This window comes from Myxine glutinosa, chromosome 5 (genome assembly GCF_964187855.1).
Source record: "Myxine glutinosa chromosome 5, kmMyxGlut1.1, whole genome shotgun sequence".
Lineage (NCBI taxonomy): Eukaryota > Metazoa > Chordata > Myxini > Myxiniformes > Myxinidae > Myxine > Myxine glutinosa.
Genome location: NC_136265.1, coordinates 44,674,821 through 44,688,774, shown reverse-complemented (window position 1 = coordinate 44,688,774; position 13,954 = coordinate 44,674,821). Strand labels below are relative to the sequence as shown.

The 13,954-nt window shown below is 44.7% G+C and overlaps 1 protein-coding gene across 1 annotated transcript in view; it reads right to left on the bottom strand.

The window, feature by feature from the left end:
* LOC137427582 (uncharacterized) overlaps window positions 1-13,954 on the bottom strand; it is a 168,817-nt gene that overhangs the window by 73,063 nt on the left and 81,800 nt on the right. Inside the window, exon 6 of the mRNA XM_078777284.1 lies at window positions 11,121-13,027. Coding sequence (XP_078633410.1) covers window positions 11,121-13,027 — 1,907 coding nt within the window. The remainder of the gene's footprint in view (window positions 1-11,120; window positions 13,028-13,954) is intronic.

The window sequence follows — 13,954 nt, the reverse complement described above, 5'->3', positions numbered from 1 at the left end:
CGGGGGTAGAAAAGATCAAGGTTTTGGATGGGGGAAGATAAGAGATGGTGGTGAACAGCTGTTTTAAAGACCTGGAGGGAGGAGTGGGATTGAAGGGAGTGTGGGAGTTTGTTCCAGAGGCGGGAGAAAAGAGGAATGAAGGAGTGAAGGTGAGCAGAGAGTCGAGGTTTTGGCAGTTTAACCATCAGAGGCTTGCTGGCAGATCTTGTGCGACCTGTAGGAATATTTGGGGGACAGAGCACAGAGAGAGCTGGGGGAGCAAGGCCGGAGAGGAGTCGGTAGAAGACAGAAAGACCACCTACCTGCCTGCGGTGAGTGAGTGAAAGGCCCTCAGAGATAGCTTCATCGCGGGAGATTCCAATGATTCTGAAAGCTTTGGTTTCAACAGCGTGAAGCCGAGCTAGGTGTGAGGCAGGAGCACCAGCCCATAGGGGAGAACAGTATTCCATTGAGCTGCGGATGAAAGCCTTGTATGTGGTGAGGAGCTCAGGTGTGCCTAGGAAGGACTTCGCACGACGGAGGATGCCCAGTCGGCGACTGGCTTTGCAGGCCAGCTTGGAAATGTGGTTTTCCCAAGAAAGATCATGGCAGATAGTGAGACCCAAAAGCTTGAGCGACAGAACTTCTTGGAGAGGATTGTTGAGAAAGTAGATGGGAGGGTTGTCCAGTCGATCTTTTCGGAGAGACATAGTAAGAGTGTGAGATTTGTCAGGATTGAAAGACATGTTCCACTTGTTTGACCAGTCTGTGATTTTGTCCAGGTCTTCAGAGAGTGAGGAGGCTGCAGACTGCCGATCTGAGGGAAGAGGAATGGAGCGGCAGAGAGTGGAGTCATCAGCAAAGAGATAGAGAGGATTTTCCAGAGAGTCGGAGAGATCATTGATAAAGACCAGAAAAAGCACAGGGCCCAGCACACTGCCTTGGGGAACTCCAGCCTGAACAGGAAGGGGAGATGAGAGAAATCCATTCAGGGCCACACGTTGATTACGACCAGAGAGGAAGTCCGCAAGCCATGCATGGAGATTTCCATGGATACCATAGGAGTAGAGTTTGGTGAGCAGAGCTGGGTGCCAGACCGTATCGAAGGCACGTGATATGTCGAGGGAGACAGCTCTAATTTCCTGTTTGGCATTGAGGACCTCCATCCATTGTTGAGACAGGAGAAGCAGCATGTCCAGAGTAGAGTGACCTGGTCTGAATCCAAATTGATGATCAGAGATCAAGCCATTGGAGAAGAGGAAAGATTTCATATCCGAAGCAATGATGGATTCCATGACTTTGCTGATAATTGGGAGCAGGCTGATTGGTCTGTAGTTAAAAGGATCTGTTTTTGCACCTTTTTTGTGTAAAGCGGTAATGTTTGCTGATTTCCAGGATGCTGGCAGATGACCTTGAGCAAAAGATAGGGTGAAAAGAACAGAGAGAGGGTGAGATAGAGTGGCAGAGCAGGATTTTAGGACCCGTGGGCTGATGCCGTCTGGTCCAGTTGCAGAATCAGAGTCGAGGTTAGACAAAAACTCCTCCACTTTGTCAGGAGAGAAGGACACAGAGTCCAGGAGCAGTTGGGTTCGACTGGGAAAGGTGGGAACAGAGAGAGATGGGTTTGGGACTAAAGATTTTGAGGCAAACACAGAGTTGAGGCATTCGGCTTTGTCATGTGCGATGTCAACTGTGTGGCCATTTGAGGTAAGGGAGGGGATGGAGGGGGAACAAACACCAGAAACGGATTTGACCAGACGCCACCAGGATTTGGAGGAAGGAGACAGGTTTGAGAGTTCGTTCTTGAGTGAGGAGAGATAGTGCTTCCTGGCACTCCTGAGGGTAGACACACACTTGTTCCGAGCTTGGTGGAAGGAACTGAGATTGCCTTCAGTTGGATTAGCCTTCCAAGAGGCAAAGGCAAGTTGTTTCAGGGCAACTGCCTCACCACAAGATTCGGTGTACCATGGACGGGAGGAAGGGTAAGACAACTGAAGACGAGATGGGATAAATCTGTGCATGAGAGATCAGTTTGCTTTGGAAGAATTCCCAGGAAGAATTGATGTCAGAGGCAGTGGAGATGGGAGACCAATCCAGACGATTGATGGCTGCTTGAAGCCCGTCCCAGTCGGCCTGAGTGAAATGCCAGACTCTTCGACGCTGAGGAGGCTCTCTGAGAATGGCCAGAGAGATGTCCACTTTGACAAGCACATGATCAGAAGAACCGATTGGAGCAGAAGAAGAGCAGCAGACATTAGCAGGGAAGTTTGTCATAACCAAGTCTAGAAGAGAAGAAACTCCATTGGCTGAGATCTGGGTCGGGAAATTGACAGATTGTGTCAATCCCAATGAGTCACAGAAGTCCTTTGCTGAGGTGCCATGACTGGTGAGAGAGGAACCCACACCCAACCAAGTATAATTAAAATCAATAAAAGATTATCACAAAATATTTTCATAATCAATTGGCTAATAGCATAACTAAACCACTAGTGCTTCATCCGAAGATGTATCTTTTAGAAATGTAATTAAATAAGTCATTTATAAAAAATTAAATAATTAATTGATTACTCAATAAATAATTAATCGATTAATCAATAAATAATTAATAGATGAAATGATTAATCAATAAATCAAAAATATCCTTGATAGCCACATCACTTGGTCACTGTCATGTCCAAATATTAGCTTCCCAGCTCAAAAGGTGCCTGAGATATTGGCCAAATGAGAAAGAAAATAAATAAATGATTAATAATGAAAATAAATAAATAATAATCATAAAAAAATTAAATTATTAATCAATTTGGTCAGAGAACACATAAACTACCACTATTTCATCAGAATCTGTAACTTTAAAAAAAAAAAAATTTTGGTCATTAATTGAATAATTAAATAATTAATCGATTAATTGATTAATTAATAAATCAAAAATAGCCTTTGCAGCCAAATCACCTGGTCATTGGCATGTCCAAATATCAGCTTCCTAACTCAAAAGGTGCCTGAGTTAATGGTCAGAAGAGAAAGGAAATTTGATTAATTAAATAAGTACTTAATTAATCGCTAATAATTAAATAACTCCTCAATTTATTGATTAATCAAAAAACAAAAAATACCGTTTTTGACAAAGGACTTGCTCACTATTGTGCCGAAATTTCAGCTTCCTAGCTCAAAGGATGGCTGAGATATCGTCCGGACAAACAAACAAACAAACAAACAAGAAAGCAAGAAAACAAACAACGAGAGTGAAAACTGAGTACTCTCTTTCAGCGTGTGTCACTGCCGAGCCCCCTTCGGTGCCCGGCAATGACGATTTGCAATGCCTGGAGACGGCATAGGAAAGGTGCGGTGTACAACAAACAACCGGAGTGAAAACTGAGTACTCCCTTTCAGCGTGCGCCATTTCCACTTGTTCATCTTCTCCTTCAGTCCATCCATACTCTCCGCAATCAACACCAGTCCTTCGTCCTTACAGCTGTGCGCGCTCTTTTGTACATTGCCATCACTACTCTGATCAACCATTCCTCCACTTCTAACTTCCTCAACGCCCATGTCACTCAGCACCATCCTGACACACACCACTGCGTGTGTTACAGAATGAGGTGTTGCCACCTACCTCCTTGAGAGAGGACCAAAGTGAGTTGCTACTCATTGTGCCAACCTCGGAAGGATGATAGGCTGAATCAACCCCACCTGGTGTTAATTCAACAGCGGACTGGGATTCAAACTCAGGACCCTGGGATCCCAAGCCCTCCACCCTAACTGTTAAGCCAACACCAGGCTTAGGGTGGTTGGAGGCAGTGATAAGAAATGCTTCAATGTTTGAAGAGCCCTTACCATAATCAAAGTTTTAATTATATATGATCTGGGGGGCATGCACCCCACCCTCCCCAATCATACGTCATCACCCGGTTGCCATAATTTCAGTTCCCCGAATGATCAAGTGTAATAATTTGCCCCAACCAGGTATATGACGTAATATATGAACGAACGTTCCCTGAAGGGTGTTGAAAGAAACATAACTGGCAAAGCCAAATACATTCTACCTTTCAGAAGCGTAATTGTCACCTATAAAACTCACCCAATACGTAGGATAAATATGTGAGGGACATATATACATACAGAGAGACAAACACTGTAAACACAGAAACCAAACATCTACACCGTAAAAAAAACCCGTTTGTTTAATCACGAATTTGCCAGTTCTAAAAGCCTCTTTGCGGGTTTGAAGAAGAGGAAGAAGTGCTAATGTATGGTTTATTTGCACAGCAGTTTGAATGGAAACATTTATTATTCTAAGACAGTAGAAACCCTTTAGGACACGGAACGAGCATAACAAAAACTATATATACAGTAGTGATATTTTGCAAAGCAATAATATGAAAATACGCATTGCGTAGAGTGAGAGCTTCGTCGACAATGGTCAGTCGGTCGAGTACGCAGCCCTTGCAAACATCTGTAGGCCTAGGCCTAGCTAGGCTAGGTTGTTTGATCTTGGGCTTAGAATTATAAATGAAGTCGGTGTAGCTGGCGGAAAACTGAAGTCGGTGTAGATGGCGAAAAACTGAAATCGATGTACCTGGATTAAATGAAGTCGGTGTAGCTGGCGGAAAACTGAAGCCGGTGTAGCTGGTGGAACAAAGAAGTCGGTGTAGCTGGCGTAAATGATGAGCGGTTTCGAATTAAAAATCCGTTCTGTACAGTACTGTATTGTAATTTATTGATTTTAATCACCAGGTGAAAATAATTCATCGGTCGCGCCAGACCAAAGCAAGATCACATGAGCAAGATGGCGGATCATGGAAGGGACAAGATGGCGGATCATGGAAGGGACATTTGAAATGACAACATGAAATTTTGTTCCCAAGGGAATGGGGAATGACAGTGAAATTTTGAATGGATTTACATATACATGCAATTGCCATAGAGGTTCGCTTACGAAGCTCTCTATTAAAAATCTTAAGATATATGAACCACCTCATGAGGTACCACCAGCTACACTACCTTAGTTACTACACCCAACAAATTAAAACACGGCAAGGCCAAGAGATGAAGTAAACATTAAAAACAACACCTATAATTATAATTAAATAAAAACTCAAGATCAGAAAATGTGGGATTCTCGTGTATATAAAACGTTTGACGTCACCAGAAATAGATATATTGCCATACTGCGAATACAAGATGGCGGATCATGGAAGGGACATTTGAAATGACATGAAATTTTGTTCCCAAGGGAATGGGGAATGACAGTGAAATTTTGAATGGATTTACATATACATGCAATTGCCATAGAGGTTCGCTTACGAAGCTCTCTATAAGAAAAATATATAAAACTACACAGAATGAATCCACAAACAAGAACAACCAGAGCCATGATAACAATCGAGTGTTATACAAGATCCTTGTTTTCACGAATTTTACTTCATGTGTTTCACGTGTTTGTTTGTGTTCCACACTGAATGAAAAACGTTAAGGTAGAGCATTGATGCTGTTGAGTTACAAACGCTGATAGTTTGCAGCAGCTCAGTCACACTCACTCACCATAAATTTCTACATTCTGTATTCCAGTTCAAACTGGAACGGCACTCGGTATAGCCAGGCTGACCAGTTTGCGTTGTGTATCCCACTGATAGGTCGGATCTGGATCTTGTCCTGAACCAAAATCTTTTCGGATTGTTCTCGTCACCTATCCAACTCATCCACCAAATTTCGATCAAATCTGTCCACAACTCTGAGATATCCTGTTCACAGACAGACAAACAAATAGACAGGCGTGAAACACATAACCTCTGCCCACCTTCCGTGGTGGAGGTAACAAAAGGGTGCAAAGGTAGTTTGGTGGGGAGCAGCAAGCTTCTCGTTTCATTTTCTTTCTGTATATATATATATATATATATATTGTTGCGGATATGAGAATGGTATTTTTTTTTTGTGTGCTTTATTATTATTATTGTCTATTCTGCGCCTCCTGCCTCCAGAGTTGTGTAAAGGTAAAAAGGGCGTCCCGGTAGTTAATTCCATGAAACACCACATTGAAGGACACTATAATACCCTTGTTCAGTAGCCCGGGAGGGTTTGGATAATGTGTAGGGACCTAGAAGATGACCTTAGGTAACGTTAAGATTAGTTAGTGACAAGGATACCTGTAGTGGGGACGCAGGTAGATTAGTGTGGATGATAATGACGTGGGAGCGCAATAGTTTAAAGGGGCGACGGGGAAGCGCAAGTTTCAGAGGGGAGTAGTTAGATGAGATGATGCCGTGTGAGTGTTGGAGGTGTATTCCAGTGTATTGAGCAGGGTATGAGTAAATGAGTGTGAGGAACAGGTGTGATTGCACAGGTGTGTGGAGCAGTGTATGAGTGAGTGAAGGTGATGGGTGTTGGGTTGACCAAATGGTCCAGGAAGGAAGGAGGGTGCAGGTGCAACCAGGTGAGATTGCACAGGTGTGCAACTACAGGTGAATGGAGAACAGGTGTATGGAATAAATGGTCTGGAGTATATGGAGTATTGGAATGGATGGTCGTGGAGTGAGTATGGTGGAAACTATGGAGTGGAGTGGATGGTGCGAAGGTGTGAATGAGGGAAGGATGGACCCCCATCACGAATACCCGGGGCGGGTAGTGTAAGTGTTAGGTAGAGGGAACAGGTAAATTGTGGTTGGATATTGGCATCTGTGGTGCGGGTGAAAGAATGGTATTTGGATGGGTGCATTAGTGTTGTGGAAATGGCTGGGCGTGTAGCCTGTTAGTGTGTGTAGTTGGTTTGGGCACTCCACCACTGTGAGGATGTCGGCCAGGTGAGGCCGCAGGTGGGCTCTGGGAGCCGGTAGTTGTTGTGAATGGGGCCCGAGGATCCGGAGGACGGACCCGGGTAGCCCAGTGCCAGAGGGCACCGAGTGGGGTGACAGAGCCAGGAGGGGCCTTCCCCAGTTAGATAGGTTAGGTAAGGAGCAGGTAAGCTCGGGTGGCAACTACAGTGGTGGAGGTGTGCAGGTGGGTAGACCTGCTGGGAGGGCTACACGTCACAGCCCAGAAATTGTGCAAGGGCACCGGGAGATGAATCGGGGGAGTGAGACCCCAAATTCAGAAGCACCACAGTTTGGTCAATGGGAATTGGTTTTTAGAACCCATAGTGTAAGTTGGCCAATGGATTGCCAGGGAGAGACCCCGGGTAGTGTAAAGTGTGTTAAAATCATTTAGAGGATAGTTAGGATTGAAGTCTCCTCGCACCATCTGCATCCACTCACCTGAGGTGACGTCACTCCACACCATGCCATGTTTTATTATTTTTGTGCAAATGTTTGGATTGTGAGACGCATCATGACGTGGGTGTGACATTGTGCTTGATGTTCCATCTCTTCCTCCTTATGAGGATTGATGATGAATTGGGTGATGGCAAATTTTGGATAGAGGGATTGTGGAGACGAATTTGGGATGGGAAATATGGGAAGACGTGACGATAGCGACGGATTGGTAAATGTGTAGATTTTTGTAAATATGGGGTAAGGGCAAGGGTAGTGTAGGTGACAGGGGGGGTGACGTACGGTAGGGACGAGCTTTCTCACTTCGCTCTCCGTACGCATTTCGCCCTGCATTGCCTTGGTTGATGTGTACCCTTGTGACCTTACCCCTCACTCATCTGTCTTCCCCCCTTGTCTCCCACATGAGGACCTGAGCGCCACTGGGCGCCGAGGGGAGCGTGCGTGAGTCCGCCATTGTGTGCCCGGAACTCCCAGAACCAGCTGTCTGCATCGATGCACCACATTATGGACCACATGTCTGTGGCCGAGCACCACTTATGGACCCCATGGGTTGGGGCATGGCCCCTCTGCTGGAACCGGCCATGAGGGCCCGAAATCTTGCTGGCGGACCTTGGCCACAGGGCACCGATGCCCCACAGGTGAACCACACTAGTCGGCCCCTGTGGGCCATAAATAAATAAAAATGGACACGTTGGGTGCATTTCATTTTCGGTTCAAATAGGCCGCCAGTAAGAAAATGAAGGAAAAAGACAACTGGAAGAAATAATAATAGCCAGCAGAGGGAGCCGAAGAGCAAGAGACCACCTGCAGGGTTAGGGGTTGTTGTTTTTATTTTTATTATTGAACATTGATGAACAATGATGACTGTGCACCGATTGGTGCTTGAGGGTGTATTGGTGCGTTTTTGGGTGCTTTCATGGTGCGTCGATGCAGAGCAGACTGTCTCCCCCCCAGAAAGAACAATCACAGGTCCTGGGTTGAGTTTTGTAAATAAAATAGCGTCACTGTAAATAATGCTCCCCACCGTCAGTGTATAGTTTGAAGACCATTCCGCAATTCGGTTAACTGTGGGCGTGAGTCTGTTAGGTAGGGTGCAATGGAGCAGCGGGACACATTTATCTATGTTTTAAAACTGTCGCACTCATGGTCAGGTTAAAAGTAGAGGGAACTACACCTACGTGTCACACTAAATAAAAGTTGTAGGCCCGGGACGTGCCTAAGAGGAGGAGGGTGCAGTGTTGCGGATATGAGGATGGTATTTATTTTTTGTGTGCTTTATTATTATTATTGTCTATACTGCGCCTCCTGCCTCCAGAGTTGTGTAAAGGTAAAAAGGGCGTCCCGGTAGTTAATTCCATGAAACACCACATTGAAGGACACTATAATACCCTTGTTCAGTAGTTTATATCCTTATTATGTGTTTTAGGGTAAGGCCTTGTCTTCCATTAACACGACACTCCATTGTACCAAGTGAGAGATAGATTCCCTTCATTCCCATTCCCAAAAACCTCCATTTCCCCGTTCGTAATGGCCAAGCCTCAAATTGGCAATTACATCCCCTCCAATTGCCGCCATTGACCACGAGGCAGGGTTGGGGAAGAAAGGCGGGTCCCCACCTCGTCATAGAGGGTCATAGTGAGTCAGCCCCACTCAACCAACCACGAACAAGGGGTTGGACTTGGAGAGGGTGTGGAGAGAAACATGAAGGAGGTTCGCGAAGGTTGAGGGGCGGGGCCTATATAACCCGCCGCGGGACGTTCCCCAAGAGTTGCAAAAAGGTCCAAGGCTGAGCTGAGCTGCGTGGTGGTGCAAAGCAGATGAGCTGAGAAGGGAGATGAGCTTTTATGAGATGAGCTATGACAAGAGCTGAGTTGTGAGGTCCAAAAGCAGAGATCATCCAGGGAAGCGCAAAAGCCTGCTATTCGTCACCTTGCTCGCCAGCGGTAGCGTCCCCAGCAGCAACACTCGACAGCCGTTTGGGGCCTGGACGGCGGTTTTGAGCAGGGCCGCGAAGGGACGGCGGCTGCCGAACGCGCCGATCGTGCTGCCAGCTCCGGACCTTCCTCTCCTTTCCAGCCACTCCTGCCTGCAAGTTCCCCATTTGCGTACATGAGTTTGTTTTGTTTGTTCTGTCCTGGGTAGGTAATTAAGTCTGTATAAGCTAGTATTTTCCCTGTGTCTCTAAAAGCTTCTGTATATTATTTTATTATCTTTCCTTCTCCTTGGTTATTTTGAGCCTGTAAATAGTAATAAATAGTAATCGTATTTCCAAACCTTTCTTTGCCTTCGTCTTCCTTTTCTTCACATCCGTCGTCTTTGTCTTTTCCCTATTGAATAGCTGTGGCGCGATACGGCCAACGTCTGGGTGAATCGGGTGAGTCGGGAAAAAAACTGTTCGGCCGCGGTGCCTTCGCTCAGCAAACAACATCCATATCCGCGGACCGTAAAAATATATACAGTATATATATACTCAACATCAAAAGAAACTTATCAAATCTTTAGAAGGACACTCATTGAAATTCTCCATGCAAAAATGAAAAATATTTGAACACAGAGGTAAAGTTCAGCTATCTTTCTAAACATGTCAATAAACAAGAGGTTGCCTCAATCACAAAAAAACAAAAAGCATGAATATCACAAGGGGTGGTGCAACAAAAGTCACAGCACTGCAACACAAAGGCATGCACCTGAATACAGTCAAAACAAAATGACACAGGAATGGACACAACACTCCTAACAGTCAAGGACAGAATGACAGCAGTCTTCAATATCATGTGTGTCCTCCCTGAGCTGTGATGCAGGCTGTACACCTCTGATGCATGCTCTGTACCAGGCATCTGATGCGGTCCTGGGAAAGTCTGTCCCACTCCTCCTGCAAGGTGGTTACCCATGGTCTTCCTCTTCATGGACCATCATTCACAGTTCCAGTTTCACCGTAACGCCTGGCCAGGTTGGATATTGCAGGCTGTGAGCAACCAAGACGTTGGGCAATTGCTTGCTGGCTTACACCTACCTCAAGCATCCCAATTGCCCTTAAATGTTGTTCAGATGTCAGGCGTGGCATCTGAATTTTATGGGTGCTTTCCCTGTCAGAAGCCTCTAGAGTGACTATAGACAGCAGTAAATGAATGTCTAACCACGAGAACTGAAGGATTTCATTATGAGGGTCATTATTTAAAGGGAAAGATCCCAATACAGAACCACTCAAGCATGCCATGCCATTGTTGATCAACCAGGTGATTGAAGTGAAGTTCCCGGTGCATAATCAGCCATTGCAATTGAAGAAATGTGTTTGTAAAGCTGCACATTTCAAAAAATGAAAGTGATAAGTTAATTTTGATGTTCAGTTTATATATATATATACATATACACACACAAGCCATGGCAGTCAAGATACAAATGGACACATTTGAAACTTTGCAGCCACAGGACAATTTACTTTGGTTAGTAATGGGGGCAGGAGGCACGGATGAGGGAATCAAGCATTTCTGCGTTTGAAAAGATCATTTAATCTCGACATCCATGATAAAAAGCATGATTGACAAAGATACGAAAATATTTTAAGCAACATCAGGAACAAATTTTGCGCACGCTTTGATGGTCATAACTGTTCACAATTTCAGATAAGATGTGGAAAGAATCTTCACAATATCATTTAAGAGACAACAATATGTACAAGTGAGAGCGATACATAAATTGGGCTTGTGACATTGCATTTGAAAAAACATCTCAAACCTTGGAAATATGCAGATTGTGGTACTACCAGTTTCTTGCAAAGCAATTTTCACACTTGATATTTTAAAAAGAAGTACTTGCATTTGAGCTTGCACCTACTTACACATTTTTGAAATGTTCTCCACAGCTGTATTTCCCCAAATCCTAATTGCTATCTTTCTCCTTCTTCATCTTGCCAAGTTTGATAGCACGAGCGATCCTGCTGTGGGTCGTCAGGTGCTTATTAAGGCCATTTTTACGACTAAAACCTTTTCCACATTCGTTGCAACGATAAGGTCTTGTGCCAGAATGGCAGGCCTGGTGGATGTTAAGGATGGTCCTGCGGGCGAAGCATTTGCCGCACTTTGCGCACTTGAACGGCTTCTCGCCAGTGTGAGACCTGATGTGTTCAACCAGGCCAAGTTTCTGGAGGTACAACTTGCCGCATTCTATACATTCATACCGCGGTCGTTCGCAGGCATCAAGGCTTTGATGTTCATTCAAACTATCTTCGGAAGTAAAGGCCTTTTGACATTGCTTACATCTTAAGGACCTCTTACACGTGACGAATTTTACTTCACCTGGGTGCATCCGCCTCTTATGGCTCATCAGATTTGTGTTTCTGTTAAAGGCTTTATCACAATCGTCGCATTTGAAAGGCTTTTCACCAGTGTGTATATTGACGTGAACCTTCCAAACAGACTTCTCTCGAAAGGCCTTACCGCATTGTGTGCACTTGTATGGTTTAGTGTCTTCTCCAACGACGTGAGATCGAAGGTGATTTCGCAGGGCAGATTTGGTCATGTAGGCTTTCCCACATTCGTTACACACAAATGACCTCTCGCGTTTTTTGTTGTGAACCACGCTGTGAAGTACAACTTGGCCTTGGCGTGCAAAAGTCTTCCCGCATTCACTGCAAGCAAAGTGTTTTTCACCAGTGTGACATAAAGTATGCTTCAAGAGATAACCTTTCTGGCGAAAGGCCTTATTACATTGTTCACACTTAAAGGGCCTTTCACCAGTATGAAGCCTCATATGCGCCGTAAGCATGGATTTCTTCAGAAAGCCCTTATGACACTCTGTGCATTTGTGTGGTGCAGCACTAAAGTCGCCAGTGTGATGCTGAAGATGAACTATGAGGCCTGCTTTATATGTGAAACCCTTCCCACACTCTTGGCATTCAAATGGTTTCTTGAAAGCGTGACGACGAGCATGCTTCAACAAACTCGATCTTTCGTGAAAGGCCTTAGCGCATTCTTGACACTTGTAAGGTCTTTCACCTGTGTGGTACCTAAGGTGTGTGTTTAAGCTCGACTTGTTTGGAAAGGCTTTGTTGCATTCCGTGCACTTGAACGGCCTGGAACTGAAGTCCCCGGTGTGAAGTCCAACATGCAGTTTCAGGCTCGATTTGTGAAGGAAAGTCTTGCCACACTCGTCGCACTCGAACGGCTTTTCGACGGTATGAGACCGAACATGCTTCAACATAGTTGATCTCTCGTGAAAGGCCTTACCACATGCCTCACACGTGAAAGGCTTTTCACCCGTGTGATACCGCATGTGCACATTCATACTTGATTTATTTGGGAAGTACTTAAAGCATTCTTTGCACTTGTAAGGCCGAAATTTGAACTCACCAGTGTGGTTTTCCGTGTGCAGCCGGAGGCTGACTTTGTGTAGGAAAGTTTTCCCGCACTCTTTGCATTCAAAGGGCTTTTTACTCCTATGGCTCCGCATATGAGTAGCAAGATGCGATTTATGGATGAAGTGTTTCTTGCACTCTTTGCACTGAAAGGGTCTTTTTTTCTGGATTTTGTCTCTTTTTGTTGGCTTTTTGTCCAAGTGATGCTTCATGCATTTCAACAAATGTGATTTGCTTTCAGGAAGCGCGCCGCGTTCATTGCTTTCCTGTTCATCTGCAGCATCTGTGTCTTTGACCAACACCAGTATCGTCTGCGTTGGCTGCGCCTTCACGGTTTTGTAAAGGCGGTTGGCGCTTCCGGCATCATCCACATTTGTCTCGTTGTCTGTGCTGTTGCTGTCCGAGCAGTCCAACTGTACTTCCAGCTCTGCACAAACTAGCACAGGAACAAAGCCGTTAAGTTTGCATTACCATGTGTGGCAACCAAAACGTTACGATATCGATTAAAAGGCAACATAGGAGAAGACATCCTTGCAAATGAAAAGACAGCCGAGAAAACGATCATTGCTAAACGCCAACAAAAAAAGTTTTGAAACCATTTTCCCATTTTTCCAGAGGGTTGGTGTAACGATGGCATTTCTCCATACGATTGTATCTATTGCATCAGTTTCATGCAAGCCCAGACATTCCATATCTTTCTTGACATTTTCAATCCATTACTTTTCAAGGTTGTCATTCCATCTTTCTTCCTTCTATCACGAGTTTTATTGCTTTCTTCTCACCATCTTTTTCTGACCTTCGTTGCACATGACCACACCAACCAAGTTTTCTCCACTAGCATTGATTATTTTAAAATTCTTCCTGGTTTCTGAGCTCGGGATTCTCTTTTTCAGAGACAATCCATTTCTCCATTGTATTATTCTCTTCTCTGTTCTTTGCATCCTTTTTTATACATCTTCAACCCATAGTGACCAGGTTTCGCTCCCATGGATCAATGCCGGTCTCATACAGGGTTTATAAACTCCCTTGCTGATAATGTAAAGTTTCTGCTTCATGACAACCTAGTTGTCTGCACTTATTCCAGGCTCACTTTACTCATGATCAAACGGCTAATTCTACTCCTGATGCCTCTATCATGTCTCTCAGGCAACAGAAACTGTCACATTTGCTAAATAGAATTCTGAGCTCAGGAGCATTTGCTTTTGTTCATTTTTTGTCTTTAAAAGATTGATCCTCACATTTTACATTTGAAAATCCCAGCTTTTGTTATCAAATTTCCACCTACACCACTGTACCTCTTGTGACACCATATGTAACTGCCTACATGGAATTACGTCCAATTCCTTTTCCGTATATTGAATAA